Source organism: Anoplophora glabripennis, unplaced genomic scaffold (genome assembly GCF_000390285.2).
Source record: "Anoplophora glabripennis isolate ALB-LARVAE unplaced genomic scaffold, Agla_2.0 scaffold721, whole genome shotgun sequence".
In the NCBI taxonomy this organism is placed as follows: Eukaryota; Metazoa; Arthropoda; class Insecta; order Coleoptera; family Cerambycidae; genus Anoplophora; species Anoplophora glabripennis.
The window spans coordinates 92,706-111,688 of NW_019416849.1; the positions used below are offsets into that span (position 1 = coordinate 92,706).

The 18,983-nt window shown below is 36.2% G+C and overlaps 2 protein-coding genes across 5 annotated transcripts; one reads left to right on the forward strand and one right to left on the reverse strand.

Moving 5' to 3' along the window:
- Positions 1-540: 540 nt before the first annotated feature.
- Positions 541-10,119, forward strand: LOC108909988 (integral membrane protein GPR155). The gene is made up of 12 exons (XM_018714470.1): positions 541-985; positions 1,043-1,332; positions 1,384-1,709; positions 1,766-1,887; positions 1,939-2,104; positions 2,160-2,399; positions 5,370-5,578; positions 5,632-5,771; positions 5,831-6,176; positions 8,297-8,501; positions 8,558-8,859; positions 8,912-10,119. The coding sequence occupies exons 1-12, from the start codon at positions 891-893 to the stop codon at positions 9,102-9,104; spliced, it is 2,634 nt and encodes an 877-aa protein (XP_018569986.1). The 5' UTR covers positions 541-890; the 3' UTR covers positions 9,105-10,119.
- Positions 10,120-11,077: 958 nt separating this feature from the next.
- LOC108909989 (longitudinals lacking protein, isoforms F/I/K/T-like) lies at positions 11,078-18,262 on the reverse strand. Of its 4 annotated transcripts, none has more exons than XM_018714473.1 (6): positions 18,085-18,262; positions 16,862-17,172; positions 16,465-16,748; positions 16,212-16,406; positions 15,789-16,160; positions 11,078-13,556 (listed from the first exon to the last, which is right to left on the reverse strand). In XM_018714473.1, the coding sequence occupies exons 2-6, from the start codon at positions 17,163-17,165 to the stop codon at positions 12,216-12,218; spliced, it is 2,496 nt and encodes an 831-aa protein (XP_018569989.1). In that variant the 5' UTR covers positions 17,166-17,172; positions 18,085-18,262; the 3' UTR covers positions 11,078-12,215. The 4 variants fall into 4 exon arrangements, with proteins under 4 accessions (XP_018569989.1, XP_018569988.1, XP_018569987.1 ...); XM_018714472.1 differs by lacking the exons at positions 16,862-17,172; positions 18,085-18,262 and adding exons at positions 17,290-17,328; positions 17,399-17,935; XM_018714471.1 differs by lacking the exon at positions 18,085-18,262 and adding an exon at positions 17,290-17,935.
- Between the last annotated feature and the right edge of the window lie 721 nt (positions 18,263-18,983).

Below are 18,983 nucleotides of genomic sequence, written 5' to 3' on the forward strand. Positions count from 1 at the left end.
CAGTAGNCCTGCCCTTTCAGTTGCACTAAATGTCTCTAATCTATAAATAAAACTAAAACTATAAATTGCACTAAAAACAATTCTGAAATCGCCAACACTACACATAAACTACAAAAGATTAAAAGATATAGATATAAATGCTAACAAAGAATCTGCGACAAAGCTACAATCCGAACAACATAACCACAAAAGAAAAGTCAGTCTTTTGCTTTTGTCTTTTTTTCTCCTTCTTCCCCTTAGCGCCAAATTCAAATTCTTGGATTAGATTGGACATAAACTTGGGCATGCGCAAACGAGTGTTTGTCCATGAAAGAGAACAACATATATAATTTCATCTCACAACCCGGCTTCAAGAACAACTCGAATAGCGCAATATAGTAGTATTACATATATGATATTCTTATTGTGTTCAGAGTTCAATGGTACGATTGGTAGTATTGGTACGTGCCGGTTCCCATAGATTACATCTCTGTTCTGTGGTTTGACATACGTTGTTAAAATGTCAATAATAATAATAATTGTCATACTACGTGACTTCTGTCATGTCATGTGTGAGTGTGTGAGGGAGAAAGGAAATAAAAAATAGATAATCTAAATAAAAAAAATCTCAACAAAAATTATATTAATTATTCAACATCTGTTGGCCTTTATTAAAAAGATAACAAAGTACTTGATAAAACTGCTATTTATAAAAAATATCGGTATCGTTGCTGTGATATCGATTTTTTGCTGAGAATTACTCAACAGATTTTTTTGGTCAAGTCTTTAAACTGTATAAATGATTCCATTAAACATAGTTACATCATATTGAATACGTTATCAAATAATGTTGCAGGACGTACGATATTCCATTCAAACATGTAAACAATATTTACATAGTATCGAGAACTATGTATAACTTAACGATGGAGCAAGACCCTACGGGTGCTTCTATGGAAAATTTGTACCCGGCCCTAGCACAATGTTTTGTTATAATAATATGCGGGTAAGTGCGCTGATTCAACACCCCAAACGAATATGCCTTAATTAAATTCCATTTCAGTTATTCCGCTGGTCGAATGAACCTGATCTCGGAGACAGAAGCGAAAGGTATCAATACCTTTGTGGGCACATTTTCCCTGCCCTCGCTCATATTCATGTCTTTGGCTGAGCTCGAATTGAGCCAAGTGAATTGGTTGTTCCTGTTATCGATACTTGTATCGAAAAGTATTATATTCTTTTCTGTGATAGTAATAACACTACTAGTCGGCAGGCCTCTGAAGTTTGGAAGAGCCGGTATCTTTGCCATTTTCTGCACACAGAGCAATGATTTTGCCATTGGGTACCCTATTGGTATGTAGGAAGACATATGAAAAGTTGTAACTTACCTCGTATGTTTTCTAGTTGCCGCTTTATATAAAACTACACATCCTGAATATGCAAATTACCTCTACCTGATGGCTCCGATAAGTCTTGCTATTCTCAACCCTATCGCGTTTGTTTTAATGGAAATTGGCAAACGACGTGCTGTCCACAATTCCGAGGAACTGCTTATAAATGATGGGGAGCTGCCTAATACTCGTTCTATCCACAACGAACGATTCAGACTGGTCTTGTCTGTGGCAAAAAGTATTTTCTTCAACCCCATTATACTGATGACTATTTTAGGGGTGTTGGGCAACTTTATTTTTAGGCACAAAGTGCCCCTTTACTTGAAAGGAACTTTGGAGGTAAGATCCGGTGGATTATTAACGAACTAACAGTAGCGACAAATGCTTTCCTGTAGGTTCTAGGGTCCGCTTTTTCGGCGAGCGCCTTGTTCTTGCTGGGGTTAAGGATGGTGGGAAAAGTGCACAAATTACGGGGTGCCACGTTGGTCCTTCCTGGAATCCTCATAATGGTCAAGCTGTAGGTACAATTTCAAGTACTTTCACTGTAATATAACTACGTTATTTCTAGACTTGCCTTGCCGCTGGTAACCCGAGAGGTGATAAGCATCATTCATGCCGGTTTCAACAAATCTGAAACCGTTGACCTCAGCACGTATGGATTTTTGTACGGCACCTTTCCATCCGCTCCTACAGTATTCGTATTTGCTACGCAATACGTGATAGACGTAGATCTGGTACTTATGCGTACTACTGTAGTATTCAAGTCGTTATTTTACTGTTATTTTTCAGATCGCTAGCGCTATGGTCGTGTGCACTTTCGTCAGTGCTCCTTTGATGTTTGTTTCGGCCAAAATGATAACGATTACAAATTGCAATCCGTCGGAATACATTAAACAGTTGGATGCTTTCACTTTGGACGTGAGCATCATCGGCTTGATCGCTTGTGTCTGGGTCATCTTAGTCTTCATTTTGACTAAGAAAATCTTTAGAATACCCCACAAGATCACGGCCTGTTTAGTTGTGTCTCAGGTGCGTTTAACTTTAAAAAAATATAACTTTGCTTTAGTTATTAGTCCAACCAAATTACACTTAGAGAAAAAAAAATTGTTACCTGGACTTTTATAAGTGGAAATGGTAAAGGGGCTTATAATAAACGTAAAAAAAATAAATGCGTGAGCAGGGGTGGCGGAGGGTTGATTTGGGGGGTCGAAGAGGGGTGAAAAATGGTATCATTGAGATTTCTGGCGAAAGTTGATGTCAAACAAAAAAGTATCCAATACAAAACTTATAGATCATGAAAAAATCTACAACTCTTGTAAAGGGCACTTTTGAAGATAACCTCAAAATTTCCGAGAAAAATGCGAAAAACAGGTTTTTTTCTTTTTTTTTCGTTTTTTATTTCTCATTTCCGCAAAAATAATTTAATTTTGACGAAACTTGGTGAAAGTATACTATCCTGTGTCTTAAATAACCACAATTTTTTTTAGATAAAAAAATCAAGAAGTTTCCGAGATATTCATATTTTCCGGTCCGAAACACTTTTTTTTCGAAGAAAAATTCTACTTAAAAAAATCATCGTACAGAGTTCTGCCGGTAATCATTTTTTTCGTTTTGACATATACTTTTTGGTGAAATAAAAAAAATTGGAATCGCACTTCAAAAACATGCTCAAAAATGCAAAAAAGAAAAATGACTCTTGCAGAAATGAGTTTTTCAGTAATTATTGTTGATAGTTTGTTTAAATTTAAAGAAAATTCAAAAACTGATTACACCATTCGATTGTACGGAAAAAATACAAAAGAAACTGTGTCTCATTGTTTGACCCGAAATTTTATTTTTGTACAGTATTGCTATAAACATAATATTTTTTTTTCGTAGGATCGATTAATGTACTTATTTTTTTTAACTTTGAATTGAATTCATAGATGTATAAGCGACTCTTTAATTAAATTATGTAAAATTCAGATTTTTGCTTTCAAAATTTAAAAAATATTTACAAAGGATATTTACAGTTAATAATACTAGGCGAATCTTGGTCTTTTTGGCAACTTTTTAAATTGATCTTCATCGTCCTATCCTTCATTAAACTGGGTTTCTTCCTGATCTTCAAACGTTTCTTCGATATCACTTAATTCTTCGGTTAATTGATCTTCCGGGTTCAAGCAAAGACTGGGCTGCTCGATTTCATTTGAAATGTCTTCGGAATCACTGAAATTTTCTGAAATTTTGTCAAGGTTCAAACAATTGTCCGAACCATGACATTTTGTACATAAATCTGTACATCGCAGTCCATGTTTTCGACACCCGCATCTATTACCGTCACAACTGGTTTCGCAGCTGCAAGAGATTGTTTTTATTAAATCTTCAGGAACGACTGAAACTTCTGTAAAGCGAGGCATGAGTATTTTGGAATTATTCGCAATTACTTCTTTCCAGCCCCACTTGGTTGCAGTTATTTTGTTTCCAAGCCACGTCTGAAGCTGAAAGTATGCTCTATAGGAGTGTTGTGTAGCTGCTCCGACAGTTGGTGGTAATTTTTCTAATTTAAAAGTAGACTTTGCAGTTAATACTTTGTATTGCTGAAATCTCAAATCATCCAGAGATAATTTATCATTTGTGCATTTGTAAATAGACGAAATTAATTTACAACCATTTCGAACAATGACTTTTGATTCTGCATTAGTCTCATAAAAAGGTTTTACCAACGGTAATAGATGCGGGTGTCGAAAACATGGAGTGCGATGTACAGATTTATGTACAAAATGTCATGGTTCGGACAATTGTTTGAACGTTGACAAAATTTCGGAAAATTTCAGTGATTCCGAAGACATTTCACATGAAATTGAGAAGCCCAGTCTTTGCTTGAACCCGGAAGATCAATTAAACGAAGAATTAAGTGATATCAAAGAAACGTTTGAAGAACAGGAAGACTGGGTTCTAATGAAGGATCGGACGATGAAGTTCAAGTTAAAAGGCTGCCAAAAAGACCAAGATTCGCCTAGTATTATTAACTGTAAATATCCTTTGTAAATATTTTTTAAATTTTGAAAGCAAAAATCTGAATTTTACATAATTTAATTAAAGAGTCGCTTATACATCTATGAATTCAATTCAAAGTTAAAAAAAATAAGTACATTAATCGATCCTACGAAAAAAAATATTATGTTTATAGCAATACTGTACAAAAATAAAATTTCGGGTCAAACAATGAGACACAGTTTCTTTTGTATTTTTTCCGTACAATCGAATGGTGTAATCAGTTTTTGAATTTTCTTTAAATTTAAACAAACTATCAACAATAATTACTGAAAAACTCATTTCTGCAAGAGTCATTTTTCTTTTTTGCATTTTTGAGCATGTTTTTGAACTGCGATTCCAATTTTTTTTATTTCACCAAAAAGTATATGTCAAAACGAAAAAAATGATTACCGGCAGAACTCTGTACGATGATTTTTTTAAGTAGAATTTTTCTTTGAAAAAAAAGTGTTTCAGACCGGAAAATATGAATATCTCGGAAACTTCTTGATTTTTTTATCTAAAAAAAATTGTGGTTATTTAAGACACAGGAAAGTATACTTTCACCAAGTTTCGTCAAAATTAAATTATTTTTGCGGAAATGAGAAATAAAAAACGAAAAAAAAGAAAAAAACCTGTTTTTCGCATTTTTCTCGGAAATTTTGAGGTTATCTTCAAAAGTGCCTTTTACAAGAGTTGTAGATTTTCTCATGATCTATAACTTTTGTGTTGGATACTTTTTTGTTTGACATCAACTTTCGCCAGAAATCTCAATGATACCATTTTTCACCCCTTTTCAACCCCCCAAATCAACCCTCCGCCGCCCTTGCTCACGCATTTATTTTTTTTACGTTTATTATAAGCCCCTTTACCATTTCCACTTATAAAAGTCCAGGTAACAATTTTTTTTTTTTTCTCCTATAAATGAGTTATTTCGATCGGTCTATATGTTAAAAATAAACCGATAACGAACTGTTATTTCAGTTGATAAGCTGCATTGGCGCTATTCTGTGGAACACACTGAGCCAGAAAGCGGGTTGGGCGGGGTATGTCCAGTTTTCACTCTTCGCCGTCGGCGTGTACAGTTCTAGGCTGTGGACGACCATCTTAGCGGTTACGTTGTTGTTCCTGCAGTGCCGAAGCCTTTGCTACATCTTAAAACTGCAACCGGTGTTTGTGTTGATAGGCTGGGGGTAATGGGAAAACGAATTTTTTAATTTTTTTTGTCGTAATGCATACTTTTCAGATTGCCCTTGTCTCTAGCGGCTCTACTTCTGATATTCGACAAGGAGGCGACTGTGCGTTCGGACGACAGGAATCCGAATTTCATATACGGCGCCTCACAAGCGATCATGTCTGTCTCGCTGCTAGTTCTGTGCTTTATCGGTGAGTTTGACGCGATCGCAAAGTATTGGGCGCTTTAAACATATAAATTTCTTTCGCAGTCACCGTAGGTTGTCTCATCCTCCACCAGAGATACAGGCGGCGTTTTTCGCGCTACCTAGACCTAGCGAATGACGTGGCGTCTGACCAGGAGCCGTCTCAGTCCACTCCCGAGGCCGAAACGACGACTGATACAGCAGTGATTAGTCCGAATCCGAGCACCAGTTCGGATAGCGGAGTCGGTTCTGTCAAAGCCCAGAAATGTCGCAGTCTGCCCACGATAACGGAGGGGTGTTGTGAAGATAAGGAGAGCCCCGTGACGGATATCGAAGATCTTCTAGCGGATAAGGCCGCTAAGGAGAGAGACGGGGATTTCAAGAGTTTTATAGCTGCCTCTCCCGACGATAGGTATGTTAGCCCAGTTGCTGTAGCTGAAAATATAGTAATACCTCCGAATTTTTTATAACTGCATTGATTTTTCTCAAAATTTAGAATTAGGCTCTTCTTACACCTCCACTTCAAAACTTATATATACGCTAGGTGTGCTTTTTGTTCTTAAGTATTAAAAACACCCCTAATTGGAAAAAAAGAAAAAATACAAATTTAAGCATTTTATGTAATCAAATTTTTTTTATTTATGCAGTATGAGTAAATTCATGTGCTATCTAACATGAAACTTAATGTATCCCAAATTTTCAACCCGGAAAAAACATTAAAAACCAGCCCTTTGGATGAAAAAAATTTTTTTTCAACTTGAAACGTTTTAGTCATGCATTTTTATCAAATTAAAATTGATTTCTTGATTAAAAAATCTTTTTTATCGATTGCAACTTTTCAACCCTCGAAAAATACCCCTTCTTTCGAAAATAAAATGGAAAAAATATTATTGAAAGAATAGATACATTTTAAATGTGCATTCGTATTAAATAAACATTTATTCCCTTCTTATAAAATAATTTTGAATTGATTGCAACTTTTCAAATCTTATTAATTAATACTTTAAATAACTAGATAAATTTCACAGGGTCTAACGACACTTAGGGTGTACGATAATTCAATAATAATAATTAGATAAATTTGGAACAAATACGCTGAAGATGAATTTTTCGAGACAAAACGTCTGAATCTGGTTCGGGCTGAGGCAGTACAGTATTGGGGGTCATGAAAGCTTGCAAAAAATGTAATAAAATTTACAGGGTCATATTTAAAAAAATTAAGTTGATGATGGTACTGGAGACACGAAACGTTACATATAAAAATTGCTTATGCCATTCGATAGAGGGCAAAAAGTGGCCATGAGAAAGTGTTCTTCTTTTTTCAATATCACCTCAAACAAAGCTGAAACAAAAACGGATTTCCAAAATTCTGGTTTTTCTTCAAATATTTCGAAAACTAATCGTGTTAGCCTTGATTTTTTAGAGACACAATGTTGGTCCCCTTTTGCAGGGAAATGTAGGGTCCACATGAACTGTTGAGTTGATCTTTTTTAAGCCCTTAATTTTTAAGTTTGAAGGGTTTAAAGGGATCAAAAAGGGTGGTTCTCTCATTCATATGATAACTTGAAATGGCGATATCTCGATTAATATTAATTTTAGGGGAATAAAAAATAAAGCAAAATGTTCAGCAAAAATAAAGCTACATTTTTTTACTCTTGTATTTTTTTCGTACACCCTTTAATCTTTAAGTTACAGCTTAAAAATCGAATTTTTTTCAAAAATTTGAAAAATTAACATGTAAAAAAATTAAGTTTTTTTTCGAAATCATGCTTTGTAAGTGAGCCAAAGACCCAGAACATATTCTTAGAACATAAATGAAGAAATCTGTTAATGGATTGCATTTAATTTCAATTCTGTCGCCAAAGGCACTGATTTGTTTATTCATTTTTTCTTAAAAAAAAATGAGACTCGTGTTATTTCGATCATATTTCCGTTAATTTTGATTCTAGACTTTTAAAACAGCTCATTTTAAAGGTTTTTTAGAGTACTTTAAAAAAGGTTCAAATAGTTTTTTTCCTAATATTTATGATTTTGGCGTTATTTAACGTTAACTGGTTCCAATTTAGTTTTTAGCTAACATATAATAATGTTTAAAAAGCCATAACTCGGTTTATATTGCAATTAGAGAAAAACAAAATAATGCCATTAGATTTGTTTTTTATTACCTTTCTTTTTGTTCATTACAACTTTTTCGTTAAATCCAATGGTTTCAGAGTTATTTGCAAAAAACTGTCCGAAAACAAGCACTTTTTCAGTAAAAAAAAAAAAACATTTTCAATGACGAATTACTCGGAAAATATTGGATTATCCAAAAAACTTTATATAACATTTGTTACTTAAAATTGACTCCTCTATCGATTTCTGTGGTTATTTTGGGCGTAAAAATTTCCACCCCCAAGAAGGTGTTCAGTCAAAATTTCAAGTCAGTTGGTTCAATTATAAAGAATTTGGAGGTAAAAACCCTGAGTAACTGGACTATGTGAATTTGAAAGAAAATTATTATTGTTCAAACACATTAAAATGAATTTCTAGTCTCAGTCCGTCGAGGGACGGTTTTTGCCCGTCCCGCTTTGGATGCGGGGGCCCCAAGAGAGAAACCTGTCAGGGTATCGTACGGCAGTACCAGGAACAAATCGACGACGATTTGGAGCTGATCGAGGAGGAACCCGAGTCTCATGAACCCCAAATTCTCCGACACACCGTCCTGCTGATTTTACTCTTGTGCTCCATGTTTGTGGTAAGTCCTAAAACCAACGTCCAGATCCGGTTTGAATTCTCAGTAAACTTCTGCAGGGTATGGCGCTGTCGATTTGGACGCTGGTCATCGAGCAGATGTCGGGGATATACGTGGAGCTGTCGTTCTTGGACGCCACGTTGAACTTTGGACAGAGCATCATCGTATTCGCCATCTTCGGCCTGGATACCAAAGAGATCGTACTGCTCGTCCTCAAATATTGGCGGAAACTGTGGTATGGCGCCAACACTTTGACTTTGCCCGCTTGGCACGAGCTCAGTCCGAAAACGAAGCACATCTGCGACCAGTTCGTCACCCACCACCTGGTGAACTGCCGCAACGCCATCGCTGTGGACAAAAGGTACTAGTACAAGTTTACGAAACGGTTAAAAAAACTGTTCCTCTCGTTTCAGATGGAGGTTGAAGGTCTACAAGAACGTATTCTCGGGTCATACGTTTGTCGATTGGCTCGTGGAGGTAGGTTTAGCTAGGGACAGGGTGGAGGCGGTGCACTACGCCAGACACCTCATCGAGGGTAAGGTCTTGAAGCACATCAACGGCGTTTATCACTTTTACGACAGGAACCTGCTTTACACTTTCGTGTAATCGCACCAACGACGGTAATTTTAAGTTCCAAAGTATTGTTTTCCAGTTAACGTTTTTTTTGTTGAAATGGTGACAAAAGTATTTTTATAATGATTATTTCTCAGGTTGATAAGTATTTTCTACGGGGCGTTTCAAATTCGACGAAACTGGGCGGAATGACCGAAATATTTTCAGAGAATTGTCGAATTGTACGGATTGAAGTTTAAATAGAATTTGAAGCGCCACATACTTTTATTGTTATGAATTTAGACGTATTTTTGTAACGTGGCAATTGACGATGGCACGATTTTAACTTCAACGAATATATGCCCTTACAAAAATACGTTTTCCTGTTGAACTAGGCACAGTGATCTGATTGTGATAATTACTCGTACGAATATACATATATTTCACCATTGCAGTAACTATCCGAGGTGTTACACCCGCAGTTTATTCTTTTACGATTTATTTATTTTATATTTATTATAGACGATAAGTAGGTAGGTATTTAAATTTCTGATTTTATCAAGTTGACGCTGTTTTTGCTCTTGGCATTGTGATAAGCGAAATGCCAAAGAATCTTGACTGTTAAAGAAGAGTTACCGGGTATTTTTAACTGGGTGAAATCGTTTGTTGTCGTGTAATCGAGGCGTAGTATATTGGCCTAAAAAATATGTATTGTGGTATAAATATGTGTGGAAATGTAGAAACTCGGGCGGTTTAAATTTTTGTACCGTGGAACATTGAAATGAATAAGATTTACATATATTTACCTAATTTTTTTCGATTATTTATCGTACGACATTTTTTTTGTTTACGTTTAGTAAGAAAACTTTTCCGATAACTACATAGGTATCAAAATCGTTTATTTTCGGTTTCCGTTGATGAGCAGAATGCCGTTGTTGTGTATAGCGCACAGCCATTGCTATATACAAGTTTATAGATAGTCTGAAATAGACAATATAGGTGTAAAAATTGTCCACAGTCGCAATTTGTAACATGAAATTATTGGAACCAAATAAATATTAGAAGTGTTGATTGTCGTTTTATTTTATACAGGGTGTTTGGAAAAGTTGGTACAAAATTTAAGGGGGTGAAAATAGAGCCAAAAATAGTAAAAAAAGTTAACATCCGCGGCCACTTTATTTGGACTTCATTTATTTTTCTATTATCACTTTCGAAAAATTCATAAACAATCGTGCAACTTTTATATTTCATATTTTTTTATAACTCTTAAAACAAAAAAGTTAAAGGGGGGTCAAAATATAGTGAATCACCCTGTACATAATAATCATACCATAAGGGTCTTTAACTACCATAAGTTTCATCAAAATCGGTTATAAATAAGGATAGTTTTGTAACTACCCTTAACAGAAATTTTTCAATTTTTTTTAATTTTGAATTATCAAGCAAATATTATTTTTTAATGAATTGGACTTTTTTGAAGAAAAAATGTCGCTACTTATTTTTTCGAATTCTGCGAAATTCGCGAAAGTGACAATCATTACAATGAAACTGTCACTATGAAAGATGCCTACTATGTGAAAATGTTAAAAAAAGTTACTGTTTTGAGCCATACATTATTTAAAAAATAATTAATTCTGACTAAACTACGCAGAATTCGAAAAAAAGTAGATACATTTTTTCTTCAAAAGTCCAATTTATTAAAAAATAATATTTGCTTGATAATTCAAAGGAATAAAAAAAAATTTTTAAATTTCTGTTGAGTAGTTACAAAACTATCTTTATTTATAACCGGTTTTGATAAAACTTATGGTAGTTAAAGACCCTTATGGTACGAGTATTACATACAATTTTCATTCCGTTATCTTAATCAGAAAAAAAGTTATTTTAAAAAATATCCATACGATAAGACCCCTTTGGAACTTTTTTTACTATTTTTGGCTCTACTTCCACCCCCTTAAATTTTGTCCCAACTTTTCCAAACATCCTGTATTCGTAAAGGAAGGGTAGCAAATAAAATTGGTCGGGAATCGGCTTTTTTCGAAATAAAAGTTTATTTTCATACTCGCTCTACGCTGACCAATACAAAAAACAAAAAGCGGAATGGATTGGCACAGGAACTTTGAAAATTTATGTACAAAAGAACGAAATGCTCACGTGATGGGTTTTGCTTTGACGACAGCTTCCTATTAAAACATCACACTCTATATTTAACTTAATATACGTAATAATTTACACAATTGAGTTCATTTGTAACCTCAAGTGAACTAAAATAATTGGGCTCACCCTGTATATAAAGTACTGCAAATATTTTAGTGGGCAAACGGAAAAAGTCGTTTATAATAATCACTGAAGCGAGTACCGGAAAAAAGGCCAATCCTAACGACAGACTCCAGGATTAAAATATGATTATAGTAAAAGTTAACTTTCAGAATCGTTTTCTCTAAATAATTGACTATTTTCAAGATAGTACTTTCAATTTGACATATATGGATCGAAAAACAAATGAGCGCAGCTTGGGATGTTTAAATTTTAAAAAATTTTCAACTTTTTTTAAAACGTCTCTGAAGGCGTTTGATGCAGAATGATGAAATTGGGGGGCGATTTGCCTAATGAACCTCAAAAATCTACTGATCTCAGATATAAACCTTCGATTTATCATTTTTTTAACTTCCTTAACATTGTTTTGACGCCAAAGGTCCGCGGTGCCCAGATTGGTCTTTTTTGGCACACCCTGTATGAAGTACTGCAAATATTTTACTGCTCAAACAAAAAAAAATTTTTACAAGATAAATAAAGACATTGTTTAGGGTGTGATATAAGAATTATTACCCTCCGCCTCCTTTTACATATATACAGGGTCGTTAAAAATGACTTTCCGTAAATTCGAAGGCGAAAAAACTAGTAAATAACTTTATTTTTCCGTTTTACCTTACAAACATGATTTTTTCTTTATTTTCCTTAGGACTGAGTGTACCTGAGTTTTCAGCAATATTTCTAAAAAAAAATTCCCATTCCCTTTGTGTCGGCCAGTCCATGACACCTAACTACGCTTGTAACAATGAATAAAATAAGAAAAACTATCTCTACCGCTTAAATAAACCTATGTACAACACTGACAACATCGCCACCTAAGCTATGTGCAAAATGCCGCTCAAAGAACGACAGTTACTTGTCGAGGAGCTTCTCCAAGGACTCGGCCAGGAACCGCGTCTCCTCGCTCAACGAATCGCCCGACACGGGCGTCGTAGATTTCACTTCCTTTTGTTCTGGAACCTCGGCTTCGAATTCCTCCAAGTGATTCGAAAACGTCCCCAATTCACCGCTATTCACGTCGTTGGGAGTGCTGTTTTGATCCGAGTCCTCGATTTGCCCGCTAACAACGTTCGTTATCTGAAAGCCCAACTCACTGGCACAGTCCTCGCTTATCACTTCCTTCACGTCGTTCGTACCTTCTTCGGTGAGGGAGAATTGTTCTCTTGCGACTTTCGCTATGTGGAAACCGGGTTCCACGCTGTTTTCTTCCGAATCCGCCTCGCTATTGTTGACGATTTGCTCTTCTTCGGGTTCCGTCCGTGTAACTTCATTTTCTTCGTTTGTGGTGGTTGCGTTGCTACTTTCCTTTGCAGATTCGCCATCGGTTGTGACTACGTTATCCTGAAGAATTTCCGAAATTGGGATATTTTCAGTTTCCTTCTCATCGTCGGACTTTGCGAGTTCCGCGGTATCGTTCTCTACGATGTTAAGAGTTCTGTCATCTGACTTTTCTGCTGTGCTGAGGGTTTCAGTTTCGTTCGCGACACTTTCAACGTCAATTTCACAATTCGGTTCGTCCAAAGCTTTTTCTTCCTCGACATTTTCAATTTGTGGCTCTTTCTCCTCGTCTTCAACGGTTTTATCATGTGATTTTTCCTCCGTTTCTTCTATATCGGCCATGCTCTGCACGTTAGTTATCGTTATACCATCTGTACCCTTCTGTGAGTTATCACTAACAAAATCCAAAGGATCTTCCGCTGCTTTATCGTCAGATATCGCTTCCAACGGGTCGTTTTTGTCCAAACTCTCCACTGTGCCCTTTAGCTGTGCGACATCGACGATCTTTACCGTACTAGACGTCTTCTCGGCGATGCTGTGTATGTTCATTATGACTGGCTGTGCGACCAGACTAATTTTCTTAAACGGAGACGGTCCGTCTTCCTTGGCTTTGTCGTTTAAGTTTACCAGGGGGCTGTCGTAATTCCCGATGATTTCCTCATCGTGCGACGGCATTTCCGACACTTCCGAGAAGCTTATAACGTTATCTTCTATCTCGATGACGTCGTCTTCCATATCCAACGGCTCCGATTTGATTTCTTCCAGTTGGAACAAGGGATCCGGTTGCTGGGTGTGCGGTTCTCTCACTATGGTGGATTCGGAGACACGTTCGTAATGGGTGTGGTAGTATTTTGGAATCTTTACGTTGGGCCTGGATCTGGTACCTTTCCTCGAGAGGAAAAGTGGAGGGGGCGACTACCGAAAAACGTGAGGTGTTACAACTGATATGTACAGAGATTTCCGCATAAGATACGACACAGAGAGGTAATTGTATTCGATTACGAGTCTCGGAACTTCAAAAAGCATTATAGTCCAAGCATTCTGTCACGGATTAATGTTAAATTTGCAGAAATTATTACCTGGACAAAAAAAATATGACCGTATACAAAATTAAATTTTAAATTGAGTTTCTTGTTCTTTAAACTCGATCCAAAATTGCTAACATCGTTTAAAAAAATCGCAAAGTTGCAAAAAACGGTTTTTCTAAAATAACTAAAAAAATATAGCTCCTATCGAAAAATTTTAAATGAGAAAGTTGTAGGTTTTAACCCTTTCACTGCTCCAGACGTATATATTCGCTAAAAATTTATAGGGCTCAAACTGCTCCAGACGGATAAATTCGCATGAATAGTTAAATTGGATCAGGCTGCTCAAACCGTATATATTCGCAACCGTGCGCATAGTGACTCGGTTATTGCAATTGGTAAGGCGAATTTTTGCGGGCGAGCTTATACCGATTGTGGCAAATATTTTTATGGAAAGAGGTACTGGTAATAGTACCAAGATTGTTCATGTTTCTTTCAGTTTCTATTTAGTACATATACTGTATTTTATTCAAAATAAAATCTTAAAATTTATCGTAAATCGTAATTTAACACAACATAATGTAAAACTATAAGTGGTCTAACTGCTCCAGACGTATATATTCGCACGCGATAAACAATCGCGCACGGCACGGTAGCTACGTTCAGACGTATTGCGCAGCAAAAGGGTTAAAAAGATCTATCGACTGATTATTTGTAAGTATCGATTGCTTTGTTACTTTTCGAGATATATCTAAAAAACCATTAAAAATCTCATTTTTCTTCTTCTATAACTCGTTTACATCTACTTTCCCACGCTTGCTATTTACTGCAAGCATAGCTCGCGGCAAGACAAAAGAGTACATTTTCGATAAATTTAAAAAATTTTAATTATTTTTCGATATATCGATTTTTTGAAAAAAAGGCGCTCTTGAAAATTGGCTAGATCTTCTCAGCTGATAGCCCTACAGTGACAATTTTCGGATTATTTTCTTCGTAAAGAGTCATATTATCATGCTGTTAAAAAATTTTGACGATTTTTTTAATTTTAAGGACCAAAATATGACTGAAAATGTTGCACTTTTTTTGGGTATGTTTTTTTCAAATAAATGTTTCAATTTTTATTTTATGAAATTGACTTTTAAAGGAAGAAACTGCTGACATTTTTTCATGAATTTAAAAAAAATGTTTTTCTACGACCTTCTGGTGCCGAGATAATTTTTGTATTTTTTACGTGCAGTCTAAATGGCTCGCGCTTGCAAAATCTTTGATATCTTGGCTTCTGGACCACGTACAAAAATTCTTTCGTACTTAATCCGGGGTAGCTAAACACGAATATTATAGTCATTAAATAAATTCAGTCAAATTAATAAAATCGTTAACATTTTTTAACAGCATAATAATATAATTCTTTACGAAGAAAATAAACCGAAAATCGTTACTGTAGGGCTATCCGCTGAGAAGATTTAGCCAATTTTCAAGAGCGCCTTCTTTTCAAAAAATCAATATATTTCGAAAAAATAATTAATGTTTTTAAATTTTTCAAAAATATACTCTTGCCGCGGGCTATGCTTGCAGTAAATAGCAAAAAGGGGCACGTAAATGTAAACGAGTTATAGAAGAAGAGAAAAGAGAAGATTTTTAACGGTTTTTTCGATATATCTCGAAAAGTAACAAAACAATCGATACTTACAAAAAATCAGTCGATAGATCTTTTTAAAACCTACAACTTTCTCATTTAAAATTTTTCAATCGGTGCTATATTTTTTAGTTATTTTAGAAAAACCGTTTTTTGCAACTTTGAAATTTTTTTAACCATGTTCGCCACTTTGGATCGAGTTTAACGAACAAGAAACTTAATTTAAAATTTAATTTTCTATACGGTCATATTTTTTTGCCCAGGTAATAATTTCTGTAAGCATTTCTCTATAATGCTTGGACTATTATTTTTCAATTTCATTGAAACAGTGGAATTATTCGAAAGAAATTTAATGTCAATTTTGACACTCCCGAGCAAATAAACGATGCAACTGAAGTGTTCATTAAACCGTCTTGGTTTCCTCTATGCCCTGCTCTATGTCTTCTTACGTGAAACGCCCAGTATAACGACCGAATCCCCACTTACCTCTTCCCGTTCCTCCGAAAATTTCCTCTTCTTCAACTTGCCCTTCTTGAAGGGAATGTTCTTGACTTCCTTCACCTTCGGCGGCGCACTTTCCTTCGTCACTTCTTCATAGACGGGTTCCAGCAGGTCCAACGGGTCCAATATGCCCTCCTTATTCAGCGGCTCTTTGCTGATCTTCTCAGACTTTTTCGACGGATGCGCAGATCTCAGGGCTTTTGAACTAGTTTTAGGCGAAGGCTCCACCTGCTGCGAGTTCCGTTTCTTCTCTTTTACTTCCTTTTCTTCCTTCTTCTCTTCTTTTAAGGTCTTGGCGGAGTCCGCGGTTTTCACGTCTTCGTTGGACCCGTCCATTTTACCAGCCAGACCTTTGATCTACCGATAAAACGTCTTCTAATGCATTTTTTTTTATCTATTAAAACGTACCTTTAAAGTCTCCGCAACCGCCAATAACTCTTCTAGTTTGTTTTGGAAGATGTGCACTTCCCCGGCGTACATGAAATCGCAGAGCGATTTCAACACCCAGAACGGGATGTCCTTCATGAACAGTACCGGGTGCTGAAAAGGGCTGATGCCGCTCAAAACCTCCTCGAAATAAGGACTGCAAGACGAGAGAATGAGCTAAAAAAAGAAAGGGCGTTAATATTTTATTTCGTTACGTTAAACATCGGAAACGTACCCTGTGGCACTTTAAACATTGCCCTTCCGCAACCAAAGTAGCATCGACGTACTGCTCTCTCATCAGCAAGCTGGGGAAGGAGCTCTGCATGTTGGAATGGTGACTGTTCCATCTCAAACAAACTTCCTCGTTGGGAGGTTCGGGCGTCCTGGGCTTCGGCGAGGGCTGTGGGGGCTTCGTGGACTGTCGGGTCACTTTTAGTTTGGTCGGCGATAACGGTTGACTCTGAAGGATCGGTTCTTGTTCCTGTGGCGCCTTCAGCCGCTGCTCCAGAGGCATGGAATCTGAAATAGCGTTCGGTTGAATTTAAAACTTGCCTCGGTTGTCAAGGCGTTTCACTGGGGTGACTGACTTTGTCTACCTTTAGAAAACAAGGCGAATGACTAAACTAGAGTACCTAGGCTGCTGGAAAAGTCGAACGAATCGCATTCCTCCAGAGAGCCTTCGAACGTATTCGTCGAACGAGTAGACTTTCTGGTGGCCTTTGCCTGCGAGGCCTTCTCTAAAATTTCATTTTTTAGCCTCCTCCACCGCCTGATGTTCGATTCACTGATCCCATATCGCCTTTTGGCCTCGCTCGTGCTCTTTTGTTCGGCGTACAAAACGACCGCCTTTTTAAAGTCTGGTTCGTAACTGGTGCACTGCCTTATTTTTATCCTTTTACCGTTTTTGTTACCCCGGTGCTTAGCTTTGCTTTTCATATTGGATCTAGGGAAGAGGTTACGGTAAGGGTACGTCCGAGGAATATTCGTTAAATGCATTCATTTGCCTTGTTTACAAATTTGAATTTCGCGCCACGACAAATGTCAATACTCATGAACAAACCTTTTAATGAAGTCAGCGGTTCCCAAACGTTCGGTAAAACTAAATAAAAAAAAAGAAAATTTGGAATTAAGGGAGAATTTGTACTGATTTTTTTTCAAAAATAACGTACCGATGTCTTCCGAGGATTCCCGCTCTTTATACAAATGTTGGCACTTTTTCCACTTATTTTTGACTTCCTGTAAGGTCCGTCTCTCGAGGCTAACCCTATTGACCTGTTTTGTCACATCCAGCCAAACTCTGTGTCTCGCCTGCTTGTTTACCGCTCGTTTCGCAAATTCTCCGTATAAAACGTGGTAATTTTTACCCACCGTCGAGATCAAAGCTTCTATTTCTTCTGGAGAGAAATTGCTTTTCCTAACTTTTTTCATTCCGCAGAAATCGTATTTACTGCCCATATCGGCCATGTTGTTTAGCACTAGTACCGCACCGGAACAAGTTTTTGCTATTTTTTCCCCAACACCAGCGTTAACAAAGGAAAAAATAGTAGTTAATCCCAGGGAACTATAAGTTGTATCACTTTACACAAATGTAATTAACAATGCATCGCCACCGTAAAACTATTCTGAACTTGAAAGCCTACACAAGTAAGCCGTGGAGCAAAAGTTAAAACATAACTCTGCGGTTCCAAACATGTTTACGTGAAATAACAAAATCGGATAAATACCATCATTTTAATAAATCGATAAACATAAAATTAGAGGCAATATTTGCCAGTTACGATACTAACTAAGGTGAGTGCGCCTGCAGGCAAATAAATGCATTCAGTTTGTTATACCTAGACGGACATAACCTTACCATACAAATAATATGCAATTTAATAATTGTTTAAGGTTTCACTTTGTTGTTAGACGTTATTCGTTGAGGCGCTGATCAGGTCGGTTGTTTATATCTGAGAACATTGTTCTTAACAACTCCACGACAACAATAAACTGTCACAACAACGCTTGTAAAATAATAAAACGCGAACAAGCATCAAACACTTATAGACTGCAGTCCCAAAACTTTTCCGATTTTGACCAAATGTATGAAATATGCGTAGAAAATTTATGTTAAGCCATGGTTATTATAAATCTAATTGACAACAGAAATAATATTTTTAAAGCTAAAGTACAAGGTTAAAACACCAAATTTTCTTACCAGTCGCTGACGCCAAGGCTACTAAATCTGAAAATAAATGCCCATCTAAATTATTTTCAAATTTGTGCCTTGCTATGGCTATAGACTGATGATCTGGTAAATGATTATGGGGCATATTTATAAGGGGAAATCCAGACGGATTCGTTGATATACTTCCCTAAAAAAAAATTAAAATATTTTCTGTTTGCCAATGAAAATATACTGTACTTTGCAATTTAAACTTCTTTGGGCGCACCTCCAGCGGATGCCACCGCATTTTTTATTTTTGTGCACAGTGTACATGTAGCCCCTGTAGATAATTTTAATACCCCCTTTGTTAGATTTTATGTATTCAACTTGATCCATGATTTACAAATACAATAAATTAGTTTTACAGAAATCTGTAACTCTAGACAATTTTTGGAACTGCTGCTGTATAGGCCCTAAAAATAGATTTGTCAAATCAATACGGTTACCGTTTTACAAAAATTAAGATGAAAGTAAATAAACTATTATTTTTTAGCTTAAATTATTAACTTACTTAAGACTGTGATAAATAATCCCCAAATTTAAATATT